A 22,923-nucleotide genomic window follows, 5' to 3' on the forward strand; every position below is an offset into this window, starting at 1 on the left:
TTATTATAATATAATTATCAACAATAATAATTTATGCTCAAATTCTAATTGATTTATTTTAGAAATTTGAATTCACGCTATTACGTATTGTTTAAACAGAATTTTAAATATCACTCGTGTACGTGACGTGTGTGACGTACGCGGAAGTCGGAAAACAAGGAAGTAAACTTTCCTCCCTACAATCTTCCACTGTAAGCAGAAAGTTCATGAGACAGATCAGTAATATAAGTTAAAACCCGTCGCGTACTCTTACGACGCTAGATGTAAAGCTAATTCCTCAGGTGACTTGTCTTAATCAATCCCGTGTCAGAAACGCCGTGGTGGAGGCACGAAAACACTGATCGGTAAGTAAACTTAATACACTCCCGAGTACCGTGTGCGTTCGTGTAAGGTAGAAGCCTGCAAATATCACGCATGCACATGTAATGATGTATGAACGCTATTAAAATGAAGAGTTTTTTCCCCCTCCTCTGCGAGATGTGTGTGTATGTTGCCAGTAGGAACGGCAGTGGCGGTCTGAGCTTGAATAGCACTCTGTGTGAAATCCCACTTTGGCGACCCTGCCCCCTTCCACCACAAGCACATGTAAACACAGATTAAATTCACTATAGGTGGACCTTATATTTTCTGTAAAATAATGTATTGAACTGTAAATTTGACAACAACAATTTTTTTTAGATTTGTGGAAACATAATTAAATAAAAGAACACACATCTTCCAATGCAGGAGAATTGCATTCTATTATTGCAATTGGATAATTAGTTTAATTTAAAAATACATAATGCATAAAATAACATTGTATTGTGGTGTGCCTGATGTATGTATGTATTAGTGATGCACCGAATATTTGGCCACCGAAAACTTTCGGCCGAAAATGGCAAAACATATGCATTTTCAGCATTCGGTCGAAATAAAATTTAATCTGAAAGAATATGGCCGAAAGAGGATGTGGTGACGCAAGCAAAAAAAAAAAAACGCTGCAAAGAAGCATCTGTTTGAATTAAACACCAATTGAGGTGGTGAGTGCCCGCCTCGCTGCTCGCTGGTTTTTGTGAGTACCGGTAGCTTCATTGTGCACACCGGAGAAGGAGAGGGGCATCGCTTGGTAAACTATGTCGAAAGAGAGAGCGCAGCCGGGTACTGCACTACAGGTGAGCTCCTGCAGCGCCTTCCTTTGTCCTTTTTTGTTTGATGAGAGCCCCAGCTTCCACTTTTTCACTTGCATTCTGGTGGCCGTGCTAAATACTTTAGCTAATGTTAGCACTATTGCTATTGTTAGAAGACTATCTTTGTCTTCTGCGTGTTCGTTGTTGTTTGGGTAGAGAGATTGTTGATTCATTGAATACAGACTTGAGATCGGTGAACAGGACCTTGGAAGGATTTATTTTGCAGAATATTTTGGACACAGCGGATTTACAAAAGCACAACTGCTCCTCGCTAGTGTGTCGATGACAGACACTTACAACCTTTTTATACTATCTTGAAGGGCAGTTCCAAACAGCCCACCTGGACTTCAGACTTTAGACACATCATTGATTACATTGTTGATGAGATCCCAGTCATGAGATCCCAGTCATGACCATCAGACTTTAAACACATCATTGATTACAGACACTTGGCAGAATATTGCGACATCACTCACAAAGACACATCCACAGATTAATGTTCTACTGAGGAAATAAATAATTAAAACAGTTATGACTAAATCTGGGCGGAAGACCCTCTTCACTATCAACGGTTTTAAACAAGTAAACACTTACCACTATCTCCGGGTGACTACAGATCTGTACAGGACGCCATGTGTGACTTCGCAGTCCTTTCTCCGAGTCGATTGTGAAGAAATGTATTTATTTATTTTTTAAAGTTGGTGAAAATGTGAATGTGACAATTTTAGGTGCGCCGCACGGTGCCCCACTCCAAATAGTCTACAAATGCGCCATCCGCACCGCACCACACGCATCCGTGCCCGCCGGTGCGAACTACTGTACATAAAAATGCTCAGTTGCTCACCCCCACATTTGGTGTTTAATGTACCATTCACCAACATATCTGTGGTGTGGAGGTATTTCAATTTATATGGTGCTTTGTTAAAATGCCAGTGCTAAATAGGCCTAAATATTTTATAAGAATATTATAATTTTAATTGATTTTAATAAATGCATTGATAACAGAAAAATGCCATAATTTTTTTCAGCTTTGCGGTTTTCGGCCAAGCATTTCTCATTTTCGGTTTTTGTTTTTGGGCAAAAAAATTCATTTCAGTGCATCCCTAGTATGTATGGATGTCAGCTTTTCAGTTTGTCGTCTTTAATTCATATTACTTCCATTATGCTTACATTCACATTCTCATTCTCATCCGCATCTAATTGCTAACAAGCGTCTATGTTTTCGTCGTACCAAAATTAGAACTACTTCCTGCTTCCGTGTCTAAGAATCATGTCAAATGTAGTCTTACTTGCCTATTGTTGTTGTCCAACTTACGCAAGCTGAGAGTTTCTGGCTGCGTGTTTCCACTTTCCAATGTTACAATGTAGGACCGTCGCGAGGTAAACAACACAGCCAGCTTCCATTAGTTGCCGTGACCGAGCAAAAAAAGGCTTGATGATGGTGAGTGCACTACAGGGTTTACAGCTGTTTAACTGTCAACCAAGATAGCATTAAGCAATATTACAATACAAGAAAGAACCTTTATTAGTCCCAGACCCACAGTGGAGAAATTTGCATTGTTTCAGCAGCAATAGTGTATACAGGAAATCAGTTTTATCTCTGTTTATTTTGTAATTTAGCTTCTCTAATGGAGTATATAATGAATCTATTAAAAAGCGATTTATTCATCAACTAATTAATCATTTAAAATGGTTTTACTTTTTACTCTTAATTTCATATCATGATATATAGCGTTACCGCGAAGGGATTCAATTCAAACTTATCGAAAGATAAATACTTTATATTGTAATGTTTGTCAAGACACAATGTTTCATGTTTTTTTTCTGTTCCATACTGCAAACAATGTGTTGTCTCTGTAAGCGAGGGTTCAGGCATCAACCTACACAGACAGCCAGCACTTAATGTGAATCAGTAAACAAAGGGCGTGTGTTTGCACTCAAATAGTTCCGTGACTGCAGATTTTCCTGCTTTTGTAAAGTCATGTGCTTTGGTTAAACCTGTTTCTGCTTCTGTGTGCTCCCTCCATCCAGTGGATTCTGTTTTTGGAATATCAGAATGAATTAGCCTTGTGTGTCTTTTTTTCCCACTGCGCAAATAATGGAACCACTCATACAGAAGGCCATGGTTATTATGCAGTCATCTACTTTACAGTACACCCTGTGTCTTCAATAAGATGTTGCCATCTGCCACCAGGTGTATTATCTGCATTCAGAGACCACAAAGAAGAACCTTTGGAAGGAGTCATGAGCCAGGAGGATCTACCACTGATGGATGGAACATGTGATGCATGTGAGCCTGACGAGGCTCAAATAGCCACGCAAGTGTGCCACACCTGCAACTTTGCCTTCTGCTGTTTGCATGCTGACAGACATGGGCGCAGTACACATCACCCGCTAGCACCATATAACAAGGAGGGGGCACATGCTAATGGCCTTAACTCAAACAATGAACAAAATGCAGATCTGAGGCAAGCAGCAACTGGTGATGATATGAATGGCCATGGGTCCAAGAATCCCCTGCAGGGAGCTGAGGGTTCAGAAGATAGGCGGGAGGACATGGCTGCTAAAGATGCAGTGAAGAAGGACACCGTGTCAGTAGTTAGGCTACGTTGCGAAGAGCATGGGCAGGAAGGCTCCCTCTACTGTAAACAAGACGAAAAGATCATCTGTGTCGTGTGTGCTATGCAGGGTGAGCACCAGGGACATGAGATTATCACGCTGTATGACGCTTACATGTGGCAGAAGGTAAGTCATGCGCATGGAACATGACTGTTTATAATGCAAGCCATAGCGGCATTAATGTTCTAAGTCACCATCAGTGGCATCTGTTACACAGCGTTCACAAAATAGCCGCATCAAAGCAAGTAACAGAAGACCGAGGATGTATCCACCTTTGCCTTATACATAGAACCCAGTTAGAACCCAACAAATTTTAAAATACCTTGATACTGATACTGAAATGATACCACTGCACATACCTAAATCATCAGTAAAAGCAATGCAATCATAGATGACAAAATATAGAACTTAGAATTCTTGGAATTTTCATTAATTCAAAATAACATTGTGCAGTGGAGAATATTTAATAAAATAATTATGTGCCATTTATTGTTTTTATACCATTTTACACTGCGACTATAGCTTAAAGCAAGCACATTTAACCTATTTTTGGAGAACTGTTGTGTCCACTATCTACTGAACCGTCAATATTGAAAACACATAGTAGTATTTCTTTTTTGTGTAGTGGTACATTTTTAACACCAGTACACCATGCAACCTTGCAGTATTCCCATGCACACAGGACACTTCTGTTACGGCTGTGATTTCACCGCCAAAAGTGGAATATACTCTAGAACACGCGGTGTCTCACTTTTTTTCTAAAGTGGCATTTACGCAGAACAGACCCCTTGGAAAAAAGACAGATGTAAGACCTGTCTACTACAGTGCAACACTTAAGGTCAAACACAATCCATTGTGAAACGCTAGTCAACCTTTTTCCCGCCCACATTTCCACATTTTACAATTTTACCTATAAGAGAGCTACAGTTGAAGTCAAATGACCCAAAAATTGAAATCAATGTTATCTGAAAGAAAATGCCTCAAAAATCTAAATAACATAAACTAATCAATTTTTTTAATTAATTGTTAATCATTTTTGGTTATCGATTTAATGCTTGTATTGTGAGTGTGGATGGTTGTTTGTCTCTGTGTGCCCTGCGATTGGCTGGCAACCAGTTCAGGGTGTACCCCGCCTACTGCCTGAAGCCAGCTGGGATAGGCTCCAGCGCCCCCCGCGACCCTTGTGAGGACAAGCGGTTAAGAAAATGGATGGATTAATGCTTGTAGACCTTGTCTAATTTAGAATTTTCTAAATTCTTGGAATTTCAGCCTCATAATAGAAAATCAATACTCATATTTCTGTCGTCCTCCCTAAAAGCAGAATGACTATCTAAGTGTTTAATCTAGAGAAATTAGCAAAATCTGCTTTGACGCTGGAAAACAATGATCAATATTTCTGCCTATTTTCTGTTACAGACCAAAACAGTAAATGCAGCATAATTAGTTTGTGCATTTTCTGCCCTCTGGTTTTGAAATAATGTCCTGTTTTTGAATAAAAGGATGAAAATTAAACATGTTTTATCTGTTTTAAATACCAGTCATTGATTACTCGCCAAAGTAATTGACAGCTCAATTATTAAAATAATTGTTAGTTGCAGCCCTAGTTTTATTATACAGTGAGTCAAAGTTGAAATGCTACTGTACAGTTAATAAAGGTTTAATGATTGTGACCCTTAAAAAATGGAATAAATTAATTCCCTCTATATTTTATCAATCAACCCATCCGGAACTTTTATTAATTCCTTCTATATTTTATCAATCAACCCATCCGGAACTTCATAACACTTGTATTTATCTGGAGCCTATCCCAGATTACTTTGGGTGGGAGACGGGTTACACTCTTAAGTATCCATCAGGGACAGAAGTTTGTTAAATATTGTATGTTATGTAAAAAAAAATAATAATAATAAATTGACCCTAAGATAATTTGTAAGACAACCTGTGTCACACACAAATTGTGTCAGCAGTAATTGCATTTGTAACATGATGACACATCATCTCCACCAAAAGTTTTTTTGTTAAAATGACCCAGTACAAGTAGCCGCACATTTTAGCAGTGAAATATACAATATAACACAGAAACAATGAGCATCGTGGAGTGTTATAGCATTGCTGTAGAAACATTGTTGTCCTCTGGCCTGCGGCTAAGCCTCTGAAAAACAAAGTAACTCACATTAGCTGCAACCCTTTCTCTTCCATCAGGGCAACATATGGATTGGCGCGAGACAAAGAGGGTCACTCACAGCCCAAGGCTGTATTATTTATGCTAAAACCACTCAATCTTTTTTTATCCTCTTTCTGTGTATTCCTGTGAGAGAATCGCAGTATTGGTGATATGGATTCCCTTTGGTTTGAGTTTTTCAATGTTTGCCTCTCAAACTTCACCTTACCCGCCTCATTGTATTGATAAAACTATTTGAGAAGCCATTCCAGCAATTGATACTGAGCGTTTCTATAATTGAGTTTCACAGATCTTTGCCGATACTGCATGTATTAATACTACTAGTGATACCAATACATTGATAACAACGTGCATCTCCTATTTGTGCGTTTGTATGCTGTAGAATAGGCAAGATCTTGACCTGCTGGACTGTACACGACAGATGGAAGAAAAGATCGCAAAGAAGTGGACAAAATCAGAGGTGAGTCCAAACATCTCAATGAACAAAGTGAATACAAAAACACCACAACCAATTAAAGACAATATGTTATATTTGCGTGATCTAAATGGAGTGTCATGACTCTTTACCGAGCCATTTTTCATTCGTAATTTTTTTGTTTTTTGGCTACACTGGAGTGGCAAAGACGACAGCAGTGAGGAGTCTGTAATCAGGAAGAGATTAATTGATTAGTAACTTACCCTGTGATTTATACATTTAATTTATACATATGTTCATCATTTCTTACCATTCACAGAACAAAACTTGCCTGGATTCGGTTCATGCAGATATATAGAGGTTGTGAACTGTAAGATACATGGGACTTATGATGTGATTACTGACTTCACTTGATGTCACGCCTTCACATTCACGATAAGGCTAATTGTGACATTGTCTTACATAAAACTGAGAATAAAACGTTTAACCAGATTTTCTCTAGCTGGGCCCCAAACCCTTGCAGACCAAAATCAGTTAATTGAATCAAGGATTTTGCGGGGTGCGTGTTATGCATTTCAAACAGTGGCAAATACTTACAGAACATCCAAATAAATAATACATGGGATGGATGGACTGAACTTTTTGATATAATGCAGTGCCATGCTACAAAAATAACGTTCTAAGTAATTACAACAGGGACAATTTCTGAGTTGATTAATTTTAACACAGCTGTAAGGTATTCCTTGTCTGTTACTCTTCTCACACTTACAGACACTGACTTAATATTGATAGCGCTTCAGCTCTTAATTTCCCATTCTTATTGATAGAAATTCAATGGCAGCAGAAAATAGAGAGAGGGCTCACTTACAGCATTTTATTGCTGCTTGTCAATGTGATCTTGGTTCAGCTTTTGTAACTTATCAGTGCTCAACTAATTTATGTAGTGATTAATGCAATATAAATACAACTGTAATAGATCAAATGTGAGCAGACACCAACACGATCATCGAGTTATAGCCTTGTTTTAAATTTGATTATACAGAGTTGTTGTGGGTAGCACCTTTTAAAACCTCAAACGATGATAATACTGCACCTTTCGCCTGCCCTTAAATGATAACTTCACAGGTGTGGGATGGTATAAAGCCGTGCCTTTGCTTCAAACAAGTTGGCTGTAGTGTAAAGTGCTTCTTAAGCTTATTCTCCACTGCATACTGTTTTGGCCATCATAAATCTGATTACCCTTATCAAGTGTTCTACATTTAGTTATGTTAAATCAGTGGTCCTTAACCCTGGTCCTTGGGGACCGGTATCCAACCTGTTTTCCATGTCTCCCGTAGCCAACACAGGTGATTCATATCATCAGCTAATTAGCAAGCTCTGGAGAAGCCTGATAACGATTCCCACCTGTGTTGGCTAGGGAGACATGGAAAACAGGCTGAATACCGGTCCCCGAGGACCAGGGTTGAGGACCACTGTGTTAAATGATCGGGGCGGCGTGGCTCAGTGGTAGAGTGGTCGTCTCTAAACCCAGAAGTTGTGGGTTCAATCCCATGCCATTGTGACCACGTCGAAGTATCCTTGAGCAAGATACCGAACCCCCAGTTGCTCCTGATGCTGCGTCATCAGTAGGTGAATGGGTAGTCGAATGTAAAGCGCTTTGAGGGCCTTGTAAGGTGGAACAGCGCTATATAAATCATGGTACTTCACTACCATAGACTGTAACACTATGATTTTTATTATGGTACACGTTTCTGTAGTCAGCCATAGGAAATAATGTTGTGAAAAGGAGTCACAGTTAAAAAAATTACCCACAATTTTGCAAAACAGAATAATTTTCATCACGGGACATATATTTGACTGCCCTTCTTGTGTGCACAATGCCAAAGTGAGCGTCAAGGACAGGTACAGCTACTGTGCTCTCGGGCTGTCATCCATCATTGACAGCGTCTGTATTCCTGCTCTATCAGCCACCCATGTAGCTCCACGTTAACTGGTTGGGAAAAACGAGAACACAGGAGCATTGTTAAGTTCCTGCAAGAGATTTGACCTAAGTGTAGTGGCATATTGTAGAAGGTTAATTTGAGTAACTGGCAGCTGGCACCTTAGCCAAGTTTGTCTTATTATCACACTGAAATATCAATGCTGCCCCTAGGACTGCCTTTATATTAATCAGTCATCTGCTGTTCCAGTATACAGGTGCACTGCACCAGCCACTTTCCTGCTTCCTCACGGGGCCATGGTAGAGATATTATGTGGATTTGTCAGTGTGTCCTCTCTGCACTCCCAAATGTCAGCGCTTGCATTATTATGCATGGCAGGCAAGCATCAGAGTGACGGCTTCTGGTAAGGAAAGGTCTCTGTGTGAGAGAGCTAGTAAAAGAGCGAGACATAAGTTGCACAAGTTAGAGTTGCATTGTATTAATGGCTGTAAGAGTTTGAGGAGGAAAAGGATGTACGGGTTGAGATTAAACTACAAATGACTTTAAAACTTCACCTCGCTTAATTCTTCACATAAAAGGGAAATTCACCTCTCAAAATCCTTTGACACATTCACATGCAAAGATGTGATGAATGTTAGTAAAGTGGTTCAAAGGTCTGTGTAGCCTAGGAAAGCCTGGTCACAAATGTGTATGTGTGTATTGGCGAGATCTGTCATCTCTTCTCTACCTTGTAAAACCGTCAAAATCAGCAGGCGCTTAAAAAGCTTGTTTTTCTTTTTACATCAGTTGTTTATAGTTTTTCCTCTTGTCTACTTTGTCCTCCTATCCTCTCTCCTCCTACTTTTCCTCTCTACCCCCTTCTCCCATTGCGTTGTAAGTCTGTAGCCCTGCCTCTGCTCACAGAATTTTAATTGAGTGACTCAGTATCATTCCTAAAGAAGGTGGTTTGGCTTGCTACTTGGGCTTCTGTCAAAACCAGTTAAAAGGTGAACAACAACAAACTTTTTATTCTTATGTTTTCATCTCCCTCTTGTGTCCACTTTAGGGCTGCAACTAATGATTTTTATTTTTATTTTTATAATAAATTGATCTATGAATTGGATGAAGAAATCGTGTTTTAATTTTCATTCCGTTATTCTAGTGGTGTTCAAACTATGGCCCACGGCATATAATAAAAATGACATTTGCTACCACTAAATTTGTGGTATATATTGATTGGCTTAATAAAACCAATCAATATATACCACAAATTTAATGGTAGCAAATGTACTGTAACGCTTTTCTAAATATGCAAAGATGCAAATGAACAATTTACGATTTAATAAGTAGCATTTCTCTTCCCAACACTGTGGTCAAGATAATTAAATTTTACAGGCAAAAGTGGTTACCTACTTTCCTCCAATTACTGCTGTGTCAAAGTCTATATTGTGAACATATCACATAAATGGTTCTCAAGTAACTGTTTCAATGTCCAGGGTCTCTGACCACCCCAAAATCTTACCAAACCCAAAACTACAGTATTTGCCTTATAGAAAGCTGTTCATGTCACTGTTTTTCAAAAAAACTGTTACTAATAAACCATGTACAATTACTTGCTTGACTGATTTAGGGCGCTTGATGAATTAAAGTAAAAAATAAAATTAGTGGCCCTTGCATTATTAAATTTTTCTGTTTGTGGTCCTCAGAGGAAAAAGTTTTGACTCAAAAGTTTTTTTTTTTTTAAAGGACATTATTTCAAATTGACAGAAATGGGAGAATATTTACTGTTGAGAAGCTGAATATCTGAGGATTTGGACAATTTGGGGTGGCGTGGATCAGTGGTAGAGTGGCTGTCTCGCAACCCTGGGTTGTGGGTTCGATCGGCCATTGTGATCATGTCGAAGTATCCCTGAGCAAGATACTGAACCCCAAGTTGCTCCTGATGCTGCGTCATCAATACGTGAATGAGTAGTCAAAATGTAAAGCGCTTTGAGGTCCTTGTAAGGTAGAAAAGCGCTATATAAATGAAGTACCGTTTACCAATTCTAAATGTAAAAAAAATGGTATCGAAAGGACTAATTGCTTATCAAAAACATATACAAAATAATTATATCAATTAGTTGTCAATTCATTGTTGCACTTCTAGTCCCAAAAACTTTAAAAATGCTCATGTGCTTTTAAAGTTGACCTGTATGACAACATTTCTGAAAAACAAGGTACGAATTTTATTCTGATGTGGTAGCGCAGCCTATTTATTCTCACAATAATGTCGAAGGATTTTGTTCAAAAGTATTGCACTTTCTTTATAAAAAAGTATTGTATTGGGAAAATATTTGTTTTGGTGTTGTTTGCACATCACATCTCTGCCATCTGGAGTGCATCATTGAACTTTTTTGTTTCCAGGTTGCCTAATGTTAGGGAGCAGTGTGAGAAATAGGACCCAAGTGCAGGCATGGAAAGAAGACAGATTTATGTGATGAATATTTATTGAATGGGCCAGGGGTGTCAACTCTGGAGAGGGCTGTGCAATGAGGTGAACAGGTGCAGGATACTTGCAGGCAAGGGGTAAGGTGAGGTGAACAAAGCAGGAGTACAGGAGAGGATGCTGGTGCAAGAACTCTGAGAGGAATATAAGCGCAGGTTCAGATTAAGGCAAGAGTGCATGAATATGAGCTGGATGCCAGTGACTCTGTGACAGAGTCACACACATACAGAGAGGCAAGAGGCAGCAGACCTGACAACTAATGGGCACGGCAACATGTTAAGCAAACCTCGTGTGAAGGTCAGATAATATAAAAGTTTCCACTGTTAATATGTTACAAGCTACTGGCATGTTATTTGACTGCAAAATAACTTCTATCGTTAAATGTGTGGTAACCAATGGTTGTATAAAAGTTACATTTAGTAGTTTGGTGTTATCACTTTTTGAGATTGGAATTGAATAAAAAAGTAACATGACATCTTATATACATCGAGGAAGTACGGCATGAGTATACTTGTGGACATGTTGTTTTTGTTGAAGACAAACCTATTTTCCGCAGTCCCCCATGAGTAATACGCCCAAATACCTTAAAACCCTTAAAAGGCTTTTTTTCCCCTCTGTACTTGTGTATAATACAGTCCCCCAATTTTGTAGTATGCTTTATTTTCAGAGTGAATGAAATGAATAAAGATTCAAAACATCTCAAATTGTAAATGCTTTTTAATTCAGCATTAAAACGGTTGTTTTCCCATTATGATTCCGATCTTTCAAAAATATTTTTTAAATCATGTTTTTGAAAATATCTCTTTCTCTCTTTAGCTGAGGGCTCTATTTCTAACTATATAACTGCTTTTAAATGTAATTTTAGTGACAATATGTGAAGCATATGTGAGTTACGTTGTCTTACAACCCAAAGGTACGTTTTCGTTTGTTCTGTATGATAACCTCCCCTCGATTTGGGATTTGTGTGTGTGTGTGTGGGGGGGGGGTGTGGGGTGTGTGTGTGTGTGTGTGTGTGTGTGTGTGTTATACATAAGATTTTACAGTACTCTCAATGTGTTGTTAATATTTTTACCAGCTCAGTGGCTCCCGTAGGGGACAGGTCAAACGCGGAGAACAAATTTCACACCACTTGACAATCAGTGGTATTTTAAACTTTAACTATTAAAGGTCTTTTGGAAGAATTTTACCAACTAATCATTATTTAATAGTGCTTGCTGTTTTTTCTATCTAAAGTGTTCAATAATCGTTATACAATAAAAGTGCCACAAGCAGACATAGCTTGCAACCAGTTGTGTAGCGTGATGTTCTACCTCTGCCCGTATTTTTTTTTTCTAATTTCTCTCTCATCACTCATCGCTTATGCTTATCGTCTCTCATGGGCATACTATCCTGAGGCCTCGTTTTGTGACCTTAGTTTGCCTGCAATGCAAATGAAGTTTAGCAAGCATGAATGCATCTTCCTTGCAAGCTTGACACATTCTCAGGGAAATGCTTTCTCTAAATAAAAGTTAGTAGAGCACATAGCTGCTTCCACAAAACAAAGAACAGTGATCTGGCTTCAAGGCTCCATCTGCCGTTGAGGCCACAAGAACTCTCTGAGAGGGCAGAGAGATCGATGGGCGTCAAGGAGGTCCTAGAGATTGGTTGTGGTAGGGAAAGAATGTGTCTGATCATGACAGATAAGATAATAAGGGTGGTCAGATTTATGTTAGAATTCCTGTTGTGGCTTGGGTAATGGACGCAGCAGTGTTCAGTGGATTTATGTTCACTGCTTTTTCCCCCACTTACATTCATAGAAAGTGAAAGGGGAGAGGACTGAGTGGTTGTAAAGGCTGACCCCATACTTGAGCGACTGCTCTCTTTGAGTAGTTTATAGTTTTGGATATTTCCACTTACAAATGGATGTTTTTTAATATGCTGTGTCATACAGTATATGAGCTCAAGTATTTGTGTTGTGTCTGTCAAACAATAAAAATAACGCCTACTGCATTCGTAAGGTAAGCAAATACAAATATGGATTGTTGCTACGTGAAAGAATAAAATGTAGAATAGAGATTTTTCACATTGGAACTAGGAACTTTTAAAGTGTTCTAGTTATATATTAGTGTGATTGACGTATTGTAGAACTCGTAGACAAAGCAGACTGCAAGTGGTATCCACAAGAACACAATAAAGTGACTTCACAAGCAAAACACATACAATGGAATCTGCCAATTGCGTATTGGACTTTAAAGCCCTAGTGGGCAATTAAAAAACAACAACAAAAAACGCAAACTACATTGTCTTATGAGACAGAAGGATGCCAAGAGGAAATGGTATATGCACGAACATGTCAATACTTTAATTTCTACAAAAATATTTACAGATCGAATGAAAAATTAATTAGTGCTGGCTTGAAAGAATTCCTGAACTTTTGTCACACAATTATATTTAATTTGATATATGATTCCATACAGGTCATAAACAAGGGATGGAACACAGCACAGTTGTCATTAGGGATGCACTGTTGAGGTAGTAATCCTATACTTCTCTACGGCTCTCATTAAAATGGCTTCCAGGCTTTCTCCTTGTATTCGCCCTGCTTTCTGTAATGCTACTTACAGAAATGAAGCGTCGCTGTCGTGTCCATGGAGATGAGATGATAATTGACTTAAGCTATGTGGAAGCTGGATGCAAAGCGAACTTTTGTCATGTTTAGCCACATTAGCGATCCAGCCACACTTCGTTAAGTAGCGGAGTCTTCCAAAATAGTGTGCAAGTTATCCCTAATATAAACAGCAAAGTGATGCGAGTGTACAATTTGGGTATATCTGTCACACTAGCAGTACACACAGAAGAGGATACAAAGACATAATCAACATCCATTACCGCAATTGGACGGTACAGTCCAAATTTCTACCTTTGGGCAAATTTATACTTTTATATTGAAAATACCGTCTATACCGTGCACCCATAGTATTAGTGCAAACCCTAGTTGTCATAATGTACCATCAAACATGTATCCATAGCATCAATGCTATTGAAGCATAAAGACAAAATGCCTCTACTTTCTAGGCCATGTCAAATAAATCTCTGACCTCGTTGAGTATGACTGATTAAAAATATGATTCCTCTTACCCCTTCGGAGAGAGATGTGGAAACAAGATGTGATAAATACAGTAAAAGGAAGTAAGATACATTGTCAAAAGGGAGGGAGGGAGGAGGCCAAGGAAGTTACCATTGCACATTACAAGCATAAATCATGCTATGGGTCTTGTGGTGTTTCATATCATGACATTTGGTTGGGAGGACTCGGTTTATTGTTATTTGTTTTGTTTTTGTCTTTTTCAAGTAATGAGTCATAACTAAAGAGATCCTTGGTGGGGAAACAGAGGTAGATTAAAAGGGTCTGTCGGTGAGCAGTTAAATTACTTTGAAAGCCAAACAGATGGCCTGCTGTAGTAGAAAGAGGCTCTGCGGTCTCCATCTACAGATGGAATGCATGAAGTTTACCTCCAGGGAATATGCTTCAAACTATCAATTAGCCATAGCGTCATAAAGACATTTTGGTTTTGGAAAGTAATGTTCACATGTTGAAGTAGATCTACAGGATATTTGTCTCATTCCACATTTTGTTTAACAAATATATGCTGACATGTTTTAATTTAAAGAAAAGTTTTGTTTTCACATATATGGGACTTATCTGTAATCAAAACCTCTATTTGCAAGATATTAGTAATGACACAATTTAACAAGACTCTTAGAGATGTTAAAACAGGATGTGTTTATTCCATGATTACCTTTACCACTGACTATCAACGGATCATTTAGAGCTGGTCGTGTTGAAACTTGGCAGTTAAGATAAAACCTTACCAGTGGGAGCATTGTGTTTGTGTATTGAGATACATGTAGATTAATTAGTAAGCTAAAAAGATAAAGCCAAATGAAACAATTATCACCCTTTCCTTTCCCCGTGAAGTGATTACCTTGCCTCATTACACTTGTTTGACTTATGGCAAGATGTGATTATATCATCTTATCAAATGTGCTGACCCGTTAACTCGCGTAAGTCTATGAGGTCCTCTGCATGTTGGTGAGGAGATGCTCGCCAGAGTGCTATTATATGAGTGTTTGTATCAGCACAAACTAATTGCTCTGAGGGGAACCCATTTAGAGCTGTTTAACATAGACTTAAAAGTGCAGCTATTAACATCCTTCACGTGACTGGGAATTTCATTATTTATCCTTTTCATTACCTTATTTTTAATAATGGTCTGCCTTGATGTGATTTATATTTACCACCAACTTGACACCCCAAAAATCAGGCTTCTATAAAATATTTTGGAGGGCTCCAGCATACTATGTATATGTAAAAAATTAATATTTCCCTGCATTTATCCATAATAAACCTTATTTTGTCATTTAAATACAATTTCACCTGATATAAAGTGTAGTCTAACAGTTTTTCATGCAAATTATATGACTACAAATAAAGGCATTTAGTGAAGGACTACCCCAAGTGCAGTTGAGTCAGTGTATTCCTACTAATTGTGTAAATACAGTAATACTGTGCATTAGGAAATTACTAACAGCATTTCACTTTTCACACATTTTTTTTTACGTTACAGCCTCATTCCAAAATAAAATAAATGTATCTAAGGTGGGACAGATTTATAATAAATGTATATTTTATTACTAACTATACAGTAGTTTTTTTTTTCTAAATGAATTAAGTGTACTTTTCTTGTCCTTTCATATATAACTCAGATGTCTTCAGTGGAATTGGAGGCCTATGTGAGCAGTCAATTTGATGCACTTCGCAAATTGGTATCTCTGGAAGAAAAGAAGGCCCTGCACCTGTTAGATCTCAAAGAGGCATTCCTGACTGCATCTGCTGCAGAGAAGATTGCAGAGATCAATGTCCAAACTGAGCGCCTCGAGGAAGAAGTGGCCAGCATTACACACCAGTTATACTTGTTAGACCAGGGAAAAATTGGTCAAGTACTGGCAGCAGAGGCCCTCACAGAAGCATCAGGACCAGGACATAGATCAACGGTAATCTTTCCTTTGTTCTTTCTCATTACCTTCCTGTACTTCTTACACTGCTCAGCCAATTACTGCTGTCTCCTACTCCGAAAAGGCTCACGATCTGACACACATGCTCATTTTGTACCTCACTGATTTATGCATTATTGGTCAGCTGGCTCAGCCATGCCTCGAAAATTTACGGCTGGTGTTGGCTGTGTGGTTTTAGGAACTAGTGCTAAATCAGATGTAAATATGGAAAATGTTGTGGTGTTCAAATTACAAAGCTCATGATCATATGTATGTCCCATTTTTGTAAATGTTTTAACACGTCAGGCATTTATTATTACATTATTGTTGGTGCACAAGTATGCAAGAATTTTTTTGTTTCAAATGTCCACAACTTCATTAATTAGGCTTTATTATGTGGCAATTATACAACATATTTTGTATCTATGGAAGCTCCCAAATGTGACGTGTTTGTGCACATCAAAGCATGAGATGCAGCAGTACGTGTTTAAATCTTACACATCAGTTGGATTAGTAAAGCAGTGTTTTTCAACCACTGTGCCGAGGCACACTGTGAGAAAATTGTCCAATTCCACCTAATTGGTACCAACAAATGAATTATTATTCGCAAATAGTGTGTCGTCGTCGAGTAACTCAAGAAATTCCCGCAAAATCACACTTACACGCAACTTTGTCCAAACACTGCAATTTTCCCGTAACAAATACATTTTTAAAATGCACGTTTTACTTCAGTTTTGGGTTATTTCGCCCGAAATGGCCCGGGCAGTAAAGGAAAGCCCTCTCGTCAAAGCTGAACTCACGATGAAGAAAGCGACATGTCACATCCTGTTTTAGACGGTAGCGAACATCTACGCTAGTGAACGTGTTGACATTGACAGCAGAGAAAATGTTAAGCAATTACCATCTAAAAGCTGTTACCGTGGTGAGGATAAACGGTTTGGAAAATGAGTGGATGGATGGAATCACGGCAAATGAAATGACCGTGCAAACCAATATTCGGATCTTCTGCTCGAAAGCGGTGGTGAACTAGAAGTCGTCCTTCAACATGCATTTTATGTGTTTCACGAGTGCTAAACACGTGAAAAGTGTTGAAAGCAATATGTAGATATATGTGATGGAGTCGAGGTCTGTCGGGAGCACCGGACAAATTAAGGTGAGAAACAATGCGAAATTATATAACATTTGTATATGAAATTGTAAATGATGCATGTTAAGCCTAAAGTTGGTCAGTTTCCTGACGTAAATCAATCGTTAAACATGTCTATAAATGTGTACAGTTATAAAGTAAAGATATATCACCATGCTCTCTTAATTGAAAGTGTACAAAAGTATGTTTTTCAGAGAGATCAAGTAGAAGCTGATGGTTTTGAGGAGGAAATGGAGTAGTAGTTATAGCAATGTTGGCCATGATAGAATTAAGCACTGCATGTTTCTTAGCATTTTTTATATATATATAATTTGATTATAATGTGCATAATGCACCTGTATGACTATTTAAATTTTCTGCGCTTTTCCAAGTTATGTGAACTTGTTGTTCAATGATATACAATAAGTATAATATAAACGTTTAAAGGCAAGGTAGACACCAGCACTATATCTTTGTTGTTGCTTTGATTTAGAGAGCTTGCTGGCTATAGCGTGTGCAAGGGAATCAAATAATTACAAAATGAGCAAAAGAAATGTGTAGCACATTAATCTTGAAATTACGTCCAATTTAATGACATTTTTCTGAACAGAAAAAGACAAGTTTCACTGGATCGGTTTGCAAAAATCAACCAATGAATCACAAAGGTAACAGACATTAACAAAAATGAATGAGATTTTCCCCATGTTATTATGGAAGAAGACTCTTTCAATTGAGCTGTACTGTATTCCTATTCCCTGTTCCCTCTCCAGTCCCTAATTAAAGTTAAAGATAAATAAATAGTTGTTTGTGTATTATAAGAGTGCATTTTTCCTTATATTTGTATTGTACTATGTTTATTTTTAACCACACAATGATTAAAAAAAAGAAAAAAAGGTGGAACAGATTAATTGCTTTCCATTCATTTAATGGGAATCATTACATCAACTTATGAATGTTTCGAGCTAGAAATTGGGGCACCGAACCAATTACTGGTAAATTCGTAACTCGAGGTTCAATGTGTTTCCATTGTTTAACTCATTTGCTCCCAAAAACGTATGAATACGTTCTATTTGAAATGTTTTAAGTGTCACAAAGACGTATTTATATGTTTTTTTGTTTTTTTATGCTCGAGCATACAGAAGGCTTTGATGCAGCCTCTCAACTGCAAAGAACGGTTGAAGAAATGGTAGTTATTACACAAATGGCCAGCAGATGGCAGTATAGCAAAATATATCAACTATAGGGCCATGTTGCAGAAAGCTATTTCCCCCACTGTTTTAAACAGATTTGTGAATAATGATGAAACCTAGCTATATTCTAATGCTAATTGCTGCTAAACGGAAACAGATAGAAGCATACTTTTTTTTTTCCTGATGAAAGAAGAGACTCTAATCTCTCTTTTGGTAGGTTCTATGTTTTTATAGCAATAGAACACAATATTCTGTGGGCCTTGCAAAATCAGTCAAACAGCCGGCAGTGAAAGGGATTGCTTCTGTGAAAATGGCTGGGAGTGAATGAGTTAAGTGTGTTTAAAGACTTAAAAAAATTAAGTGCTGGAAATGCTAGAAAAACATAACTAGACCCACCATATTTATCCATCCATCCATTATCTGAACCGTTTATCGTCACAAGGGTCGTAGGCATGCTGGAGTCTATCCCAGCTGTCTTTGGGCAGTAGGCGGGGTACACCCTGAACTGGTTGCCAATCGCAGGGCTCACACAAACAACCAACCAGTTATCCCTTATTACATTTTCAATTCTTAGGTGAGTTTCACTGAAAGTGTTTATATAGTGTACAACATGGGCCTCTGTGTGACACTGCTGACTTCAAGTTAATCCAGTCTTATAGACACAACTCTGATGCAGTTCAAATGTGATCCTTGCGCAAATGTGGTCCTCTGGATCCAAAGAGATTTCTTCTGCAAGGAAGATTTAAAGTGATTTGTATTCCTTAGTCCTTTGACTTTACCCATGATAATTTAACTGTAGTCATTCAATTCCAAGGCTGACTTGTCTAAAAATTGGGCAAACAATTCTGCCTACAAAGTGAAAAAAACACACATTTTTATCCGAGGGCAAATTGGCATCTCTTTGATTATACTTAACATGAAGCAAACATTGCCAATGGCTTCGTTGTAATTAAATAATGCCTTAAATCTTCAGCCAGAAACTTGGGCTGTAAAGACAAGCTTGTCAATAAGCAATTACTTGCTATTGGCTGGTCAGAATAACACTCAATATGGTTCTAATGAAATAAATTAACCATTGTATACTCTTACCGATACAGTACCCGTTTTCTCTCTCTCTCTCTATGCTGGTCAGCAGTTTATGACAGATGACTTCTACCTGAAATAATATATTTACAGTTTGGTATCAGTACTTGTGTATTGAGCTTCAGTGTTACAGAAGCCTGAGGCATATCTGCATTCTTCCATCATTTTTAAACTCAGTGACAGTTAACACGTTCCCTCACCTCTCATTTAAAAACTGAAGAAGCATTTACTGCTCCGTGGCTGCAAATTAAAACATCACATTGCTATATTCGTGGTAGATTACCATCAGCTACAGTATCTTTAGTGTACTCTTGATGCTGCAGAGGGTTAGGTTTGCATCAGCAATGGTTGTATCTCTGCTGCGAATTGCTTTTCGAGCTGAGAAATGATGGGCTGAGTTAATTAATTGATTGCTGGTGGTTATCCTGTCTCTGTTTGAGGTAGAGGAAGGCAGGGTTCCGGTTCCAAACTCCTTAAAAGGCAAAGAATCCATGGATATAAAAACAAGTCCTTAATTTGCATTAAAAAAAAAATAATCTTTTGAAAGTCTTACTAAAATGTAAACACAGGATAAGTTAGATTTTATGAATATCAAATTCCAAGAAAAATTCAGATTCTTAAAAATGTTTTTTGCTGAATAACTCATGATAGCAAAACCAACAAAACGGTGAGGATTTAGTTGGGACTTTTTGAGAGCAGATGCATGTTATTTATATAAAGAACAGCGTGAGAAATTAGGAACATTTTCACATTGGTCTCACATTAAATTGACCTGTCGCAAAAGGCCCCCCCCCCCCCCCCCCCCAGTTGACTGGTTCCGACATCCTTCTGGACACTTACAATGTAAATGAACGTACCAGAGCATGTCAGTGAGTGTTTTGGGAGCGAAAAAAAGTGCAACATCTTCCAGATCAAGACAAAAGAGTATACAGTATGCAGTGGAAGGATATATTCCTAATATTAAAATATGCAGAAAACCAGACTTCACAACTATTAAGGCTAAAGCATAGAGGTCTCAAGATAAGTCTGAGGTAAACATTAACAGCGTCTATCTCTCGCTCTCTCGCTCAACGTGGAAATGTAATCCCACAAAATAATTCCCATTTTTAATAAATGTACCTGTAAACTGATTACATGCTTTTTCCCCCTCTACAGAACGGCTGTGTACTCTGAGGTAACACAAAATGCTATACGTGAACGATGAAAACAAATTAAGTTCAAAGTGCCTGATACGATACTATGTTTACTTTGTATAAATCGATGAAACATTCCCAGAGCTTCCAGTATGAAGCCCAGCGTCAAGTTACCCAGCTAAAATTAATAGCAATCAATCAAGATAAATCTAGCAAGTTATCTATGATGCAAATATTCTTAAAAATGACTGAAGCAGGTTTACGTCCGTCGATCGGGCTAAGTAAAAATGGCCTTTCTCAGTCCGTGTACAAGGTGTCGCGTTATAAATAACTTTTTGGTGATGACTGGCCGATGACAATCATATCCAAGAGTTAAATAGTCATAAGTACAGTATAACGTTGATATCCAGTTTTGTGGATGATCTTCCCTCTAGAGCTAAAGGGAATTTGACAACAGCTAGTTAGAGATACGGCATTAACCCTTATAGCTACTTTACAGGCTCTTAACTCTTAAACATAGGAATGATTGTTTGTCTTGGAGACATTTAGCTGGGGGTGAGGCCGTCCGCACTGTTTATTCCATTGAAGACATTGCTCCACTTTGTGTTTGGCTTTTGTAGTGGAAAGAATATGACTCCATCTGACAAACGTACGGGATTCCTCATGTACGATTCACACGGTCTATGCTGGAGTGCTGTGTTGAGTGATATCAGTCACTCTGGCTGGGTGCGGCGTAAAAATTAGCTGGAGGCGGCCGCCTCTGAATTTTTAACGCAGGAAAACCCCTGATCACATAACCAAAAAATACCGGGAATAATTCTATACCACAGCAATCATAAATCATGATCAAATATTTGTATCGGTTTTGTTCTTTTACAAATACAGTTTTTCTATTCTAAAACAAAACGTAACAAAAAACCCTTTGGAGATTTCATTCATAAATGTTGTGGAAATAATATGCCTTAAAACCCAAGCAACTGCATGCTTACATTACTTGTAGGAATGAAAGAGAATATAGTACTTTACTTTTTCGCTGCTCAAGAGAATAAGTTGAGCTCAATTGATGGTTGTGAAAGCTCAGAGCAACTGCAAAATCGAGCTGAATAAATACCGCCCCCAGTAACACTCCAATTAAAATTCTAACTCTTGCATCAAAAAAAGGTTGCATAATTAAGCATCTAAAAAAACAGCAGTGTCTTTGCAATTGTGCTGTACAACCAGTATATTTATTATTTTTGGGATGTTTGCCTTTCACTAGTGGACTTGAGTACCAAGCAAACCCCGCACCCTGTTCAAATATTTAAAACAATATTTGCAAAACACATTAAATTTTCAGCTTAATGATGTAGACAGCAAGTTGCTGCACACTGGCCGACTCTGATCAGTCCTCTTAAGGGTTGTGCTTCCAACTACCCAATGCCTGCAAGAGACTGTGTCACTATATTAATTTTGGCTGTAGTCAAGGTCCAGCTCTGCAGTACATTTCATTGGAGCCAGTATAAGAGGCAATCTTGTGCTCCTTAAATCACTGTGAAAAGACTGCCAATATTTGTAGGCTTTAGCTCATTACATTCATTTTACGTATTTTAAGTCCCAATTGAATTAAACTGAAATTAAAATAAATCTTTTATTAACTTTTCACAATAGATAGATAATGTTCGGGTTTGCTGGCTTATAAGCAAGAAAACTAAATTGAAACTGAAGTATCTTGTGGAAAGTATAGCAGTAGATCCATATAATGTACTGTATATTCAGAGCTGCACTATTTACCTCTTCCAACTTATAGATGAGTATCCGTTATCTAAATATTCCAAAGCGAAAACAATGAGTCACCTAAAATGTTTAACATATTATGAAAAACATACATAAACAAAGTAAGTCACCTAATATAGAAAATGTCTCTCGGGCAATCAGTAAAGTGGAACCTTCGAATGCAAATGTCCCAAACCAGGGGTTCCCAAATAAAATGTAAAAGGCCCATATCCATTTTTTTTCTTTTCTTTTTGGGGCTGGGTGTACTGTACAGTAATAATCTGGAGTTACTGGAAGGCACAAAATAATTTATTTTCAGTATCACACTGATTCTTTCTTGCTTAGTTTGCCTAATAAAATAAAATAATCAACTTCCACTAAAGGTGAATCAAGTGTCTTGGGAGTTCAAATGTTCACATACATTTAAAAAATCAAACAGTGTCATTTCCCGCACAATCACACCAAAAGCGCACTCTGTCCCAGCTGCAGTTCACTTTCTGATCTCAGCTGACATCACCATCTCAAACTCTTTCAATGTTTCCCGCCCCCTCTTTCTTATTCTCTCTCTCTCTCCCTCCCTCTCTCCCTCTTTCCCTTTTTCTCCCTCTCTCTCAACCAGTCTATTCTCTCTCTCTTACTCATCGTGGTGTGCTTTTATAAATTTTCGTATTTTATAAATTTAGGCTACCATAGGAAAATTAACTGCCAAAATGGCTGCAAAAAATAAATACACACACAAAACTATCAGAGATCACAAAATGAGAGTGAAAATTAATGGGTCAGATTTAGAGCCACACCAGCTGTGGCCCTAGTTAATGT

At 38.0% G+C, this 22,923-nt stretch overlaps 2 protein-coding genes across 4 annotated transcripts in view; one reads left to right on the forward strand and one right to left on the reverse strand.

Moving 5' to 3' along the window:
* LOC147176480 (inactive serine protease PAMR1-like) overlaps window positions 1-22,923 on the reverse strand; it is a 111,826-nt gene that overhangs the window by 77,318 nt on the left and 11,585 nt on the right. The window lies entirely within an intron of this gene.
* LOC147176483 (tripartite motif-containing protein 44-like) overlaps window positions 155-22,923 on the forward strand; it is a 48,464-nt gene continuing 25,695 nt past the window's right edge. Inside the window, exons 1-4 of one of the 3 annotated variants that reach the window (XM_086073933.1) lie at window positions 155-344; window positions 3,361-3,911; window positions 6,350-6,427; window positions 15,533-15,820. In XM_086073933.1, the coding sequence (XP_085930059.1) occupies window positions 3,411-3,911; window positions 6,350-6,427; window positions 15,533-15,820 (867 nt within the window). In that variant the 5' untranslated portion in view covers window positions 155-344; window positions 3,361-3,410. Of the gene's footprint in view, window positions 345-1,040; window positions 1,152-2,463; window positions 2,608-3,360; window positions 3,912-6,349; window positions 6,428-15,532; window positions 15,821-22,923 lie in introns of those variants that run through there. The other 2 variants (XM_086073936.1, XM_086073934.1) reach the window with 2 other exon arrangements.

Source organism: Leptonotus elevatus, chromosome 4 (genome assembly GCF_054856555.1).
Source record: "Leptonotus elevatus isolate MCC_2025b chromosome 4, RoL_Lele_1.0, whole genome shotgun sequence".
NCBI classification, from domain to species: domain Eukaryota; kingdom Metazoa; phylum Chordata; class Actinopteri; order Syngnathiformes; family Syngnathidae; genus Leptonotus; species Leptonotus elevatus.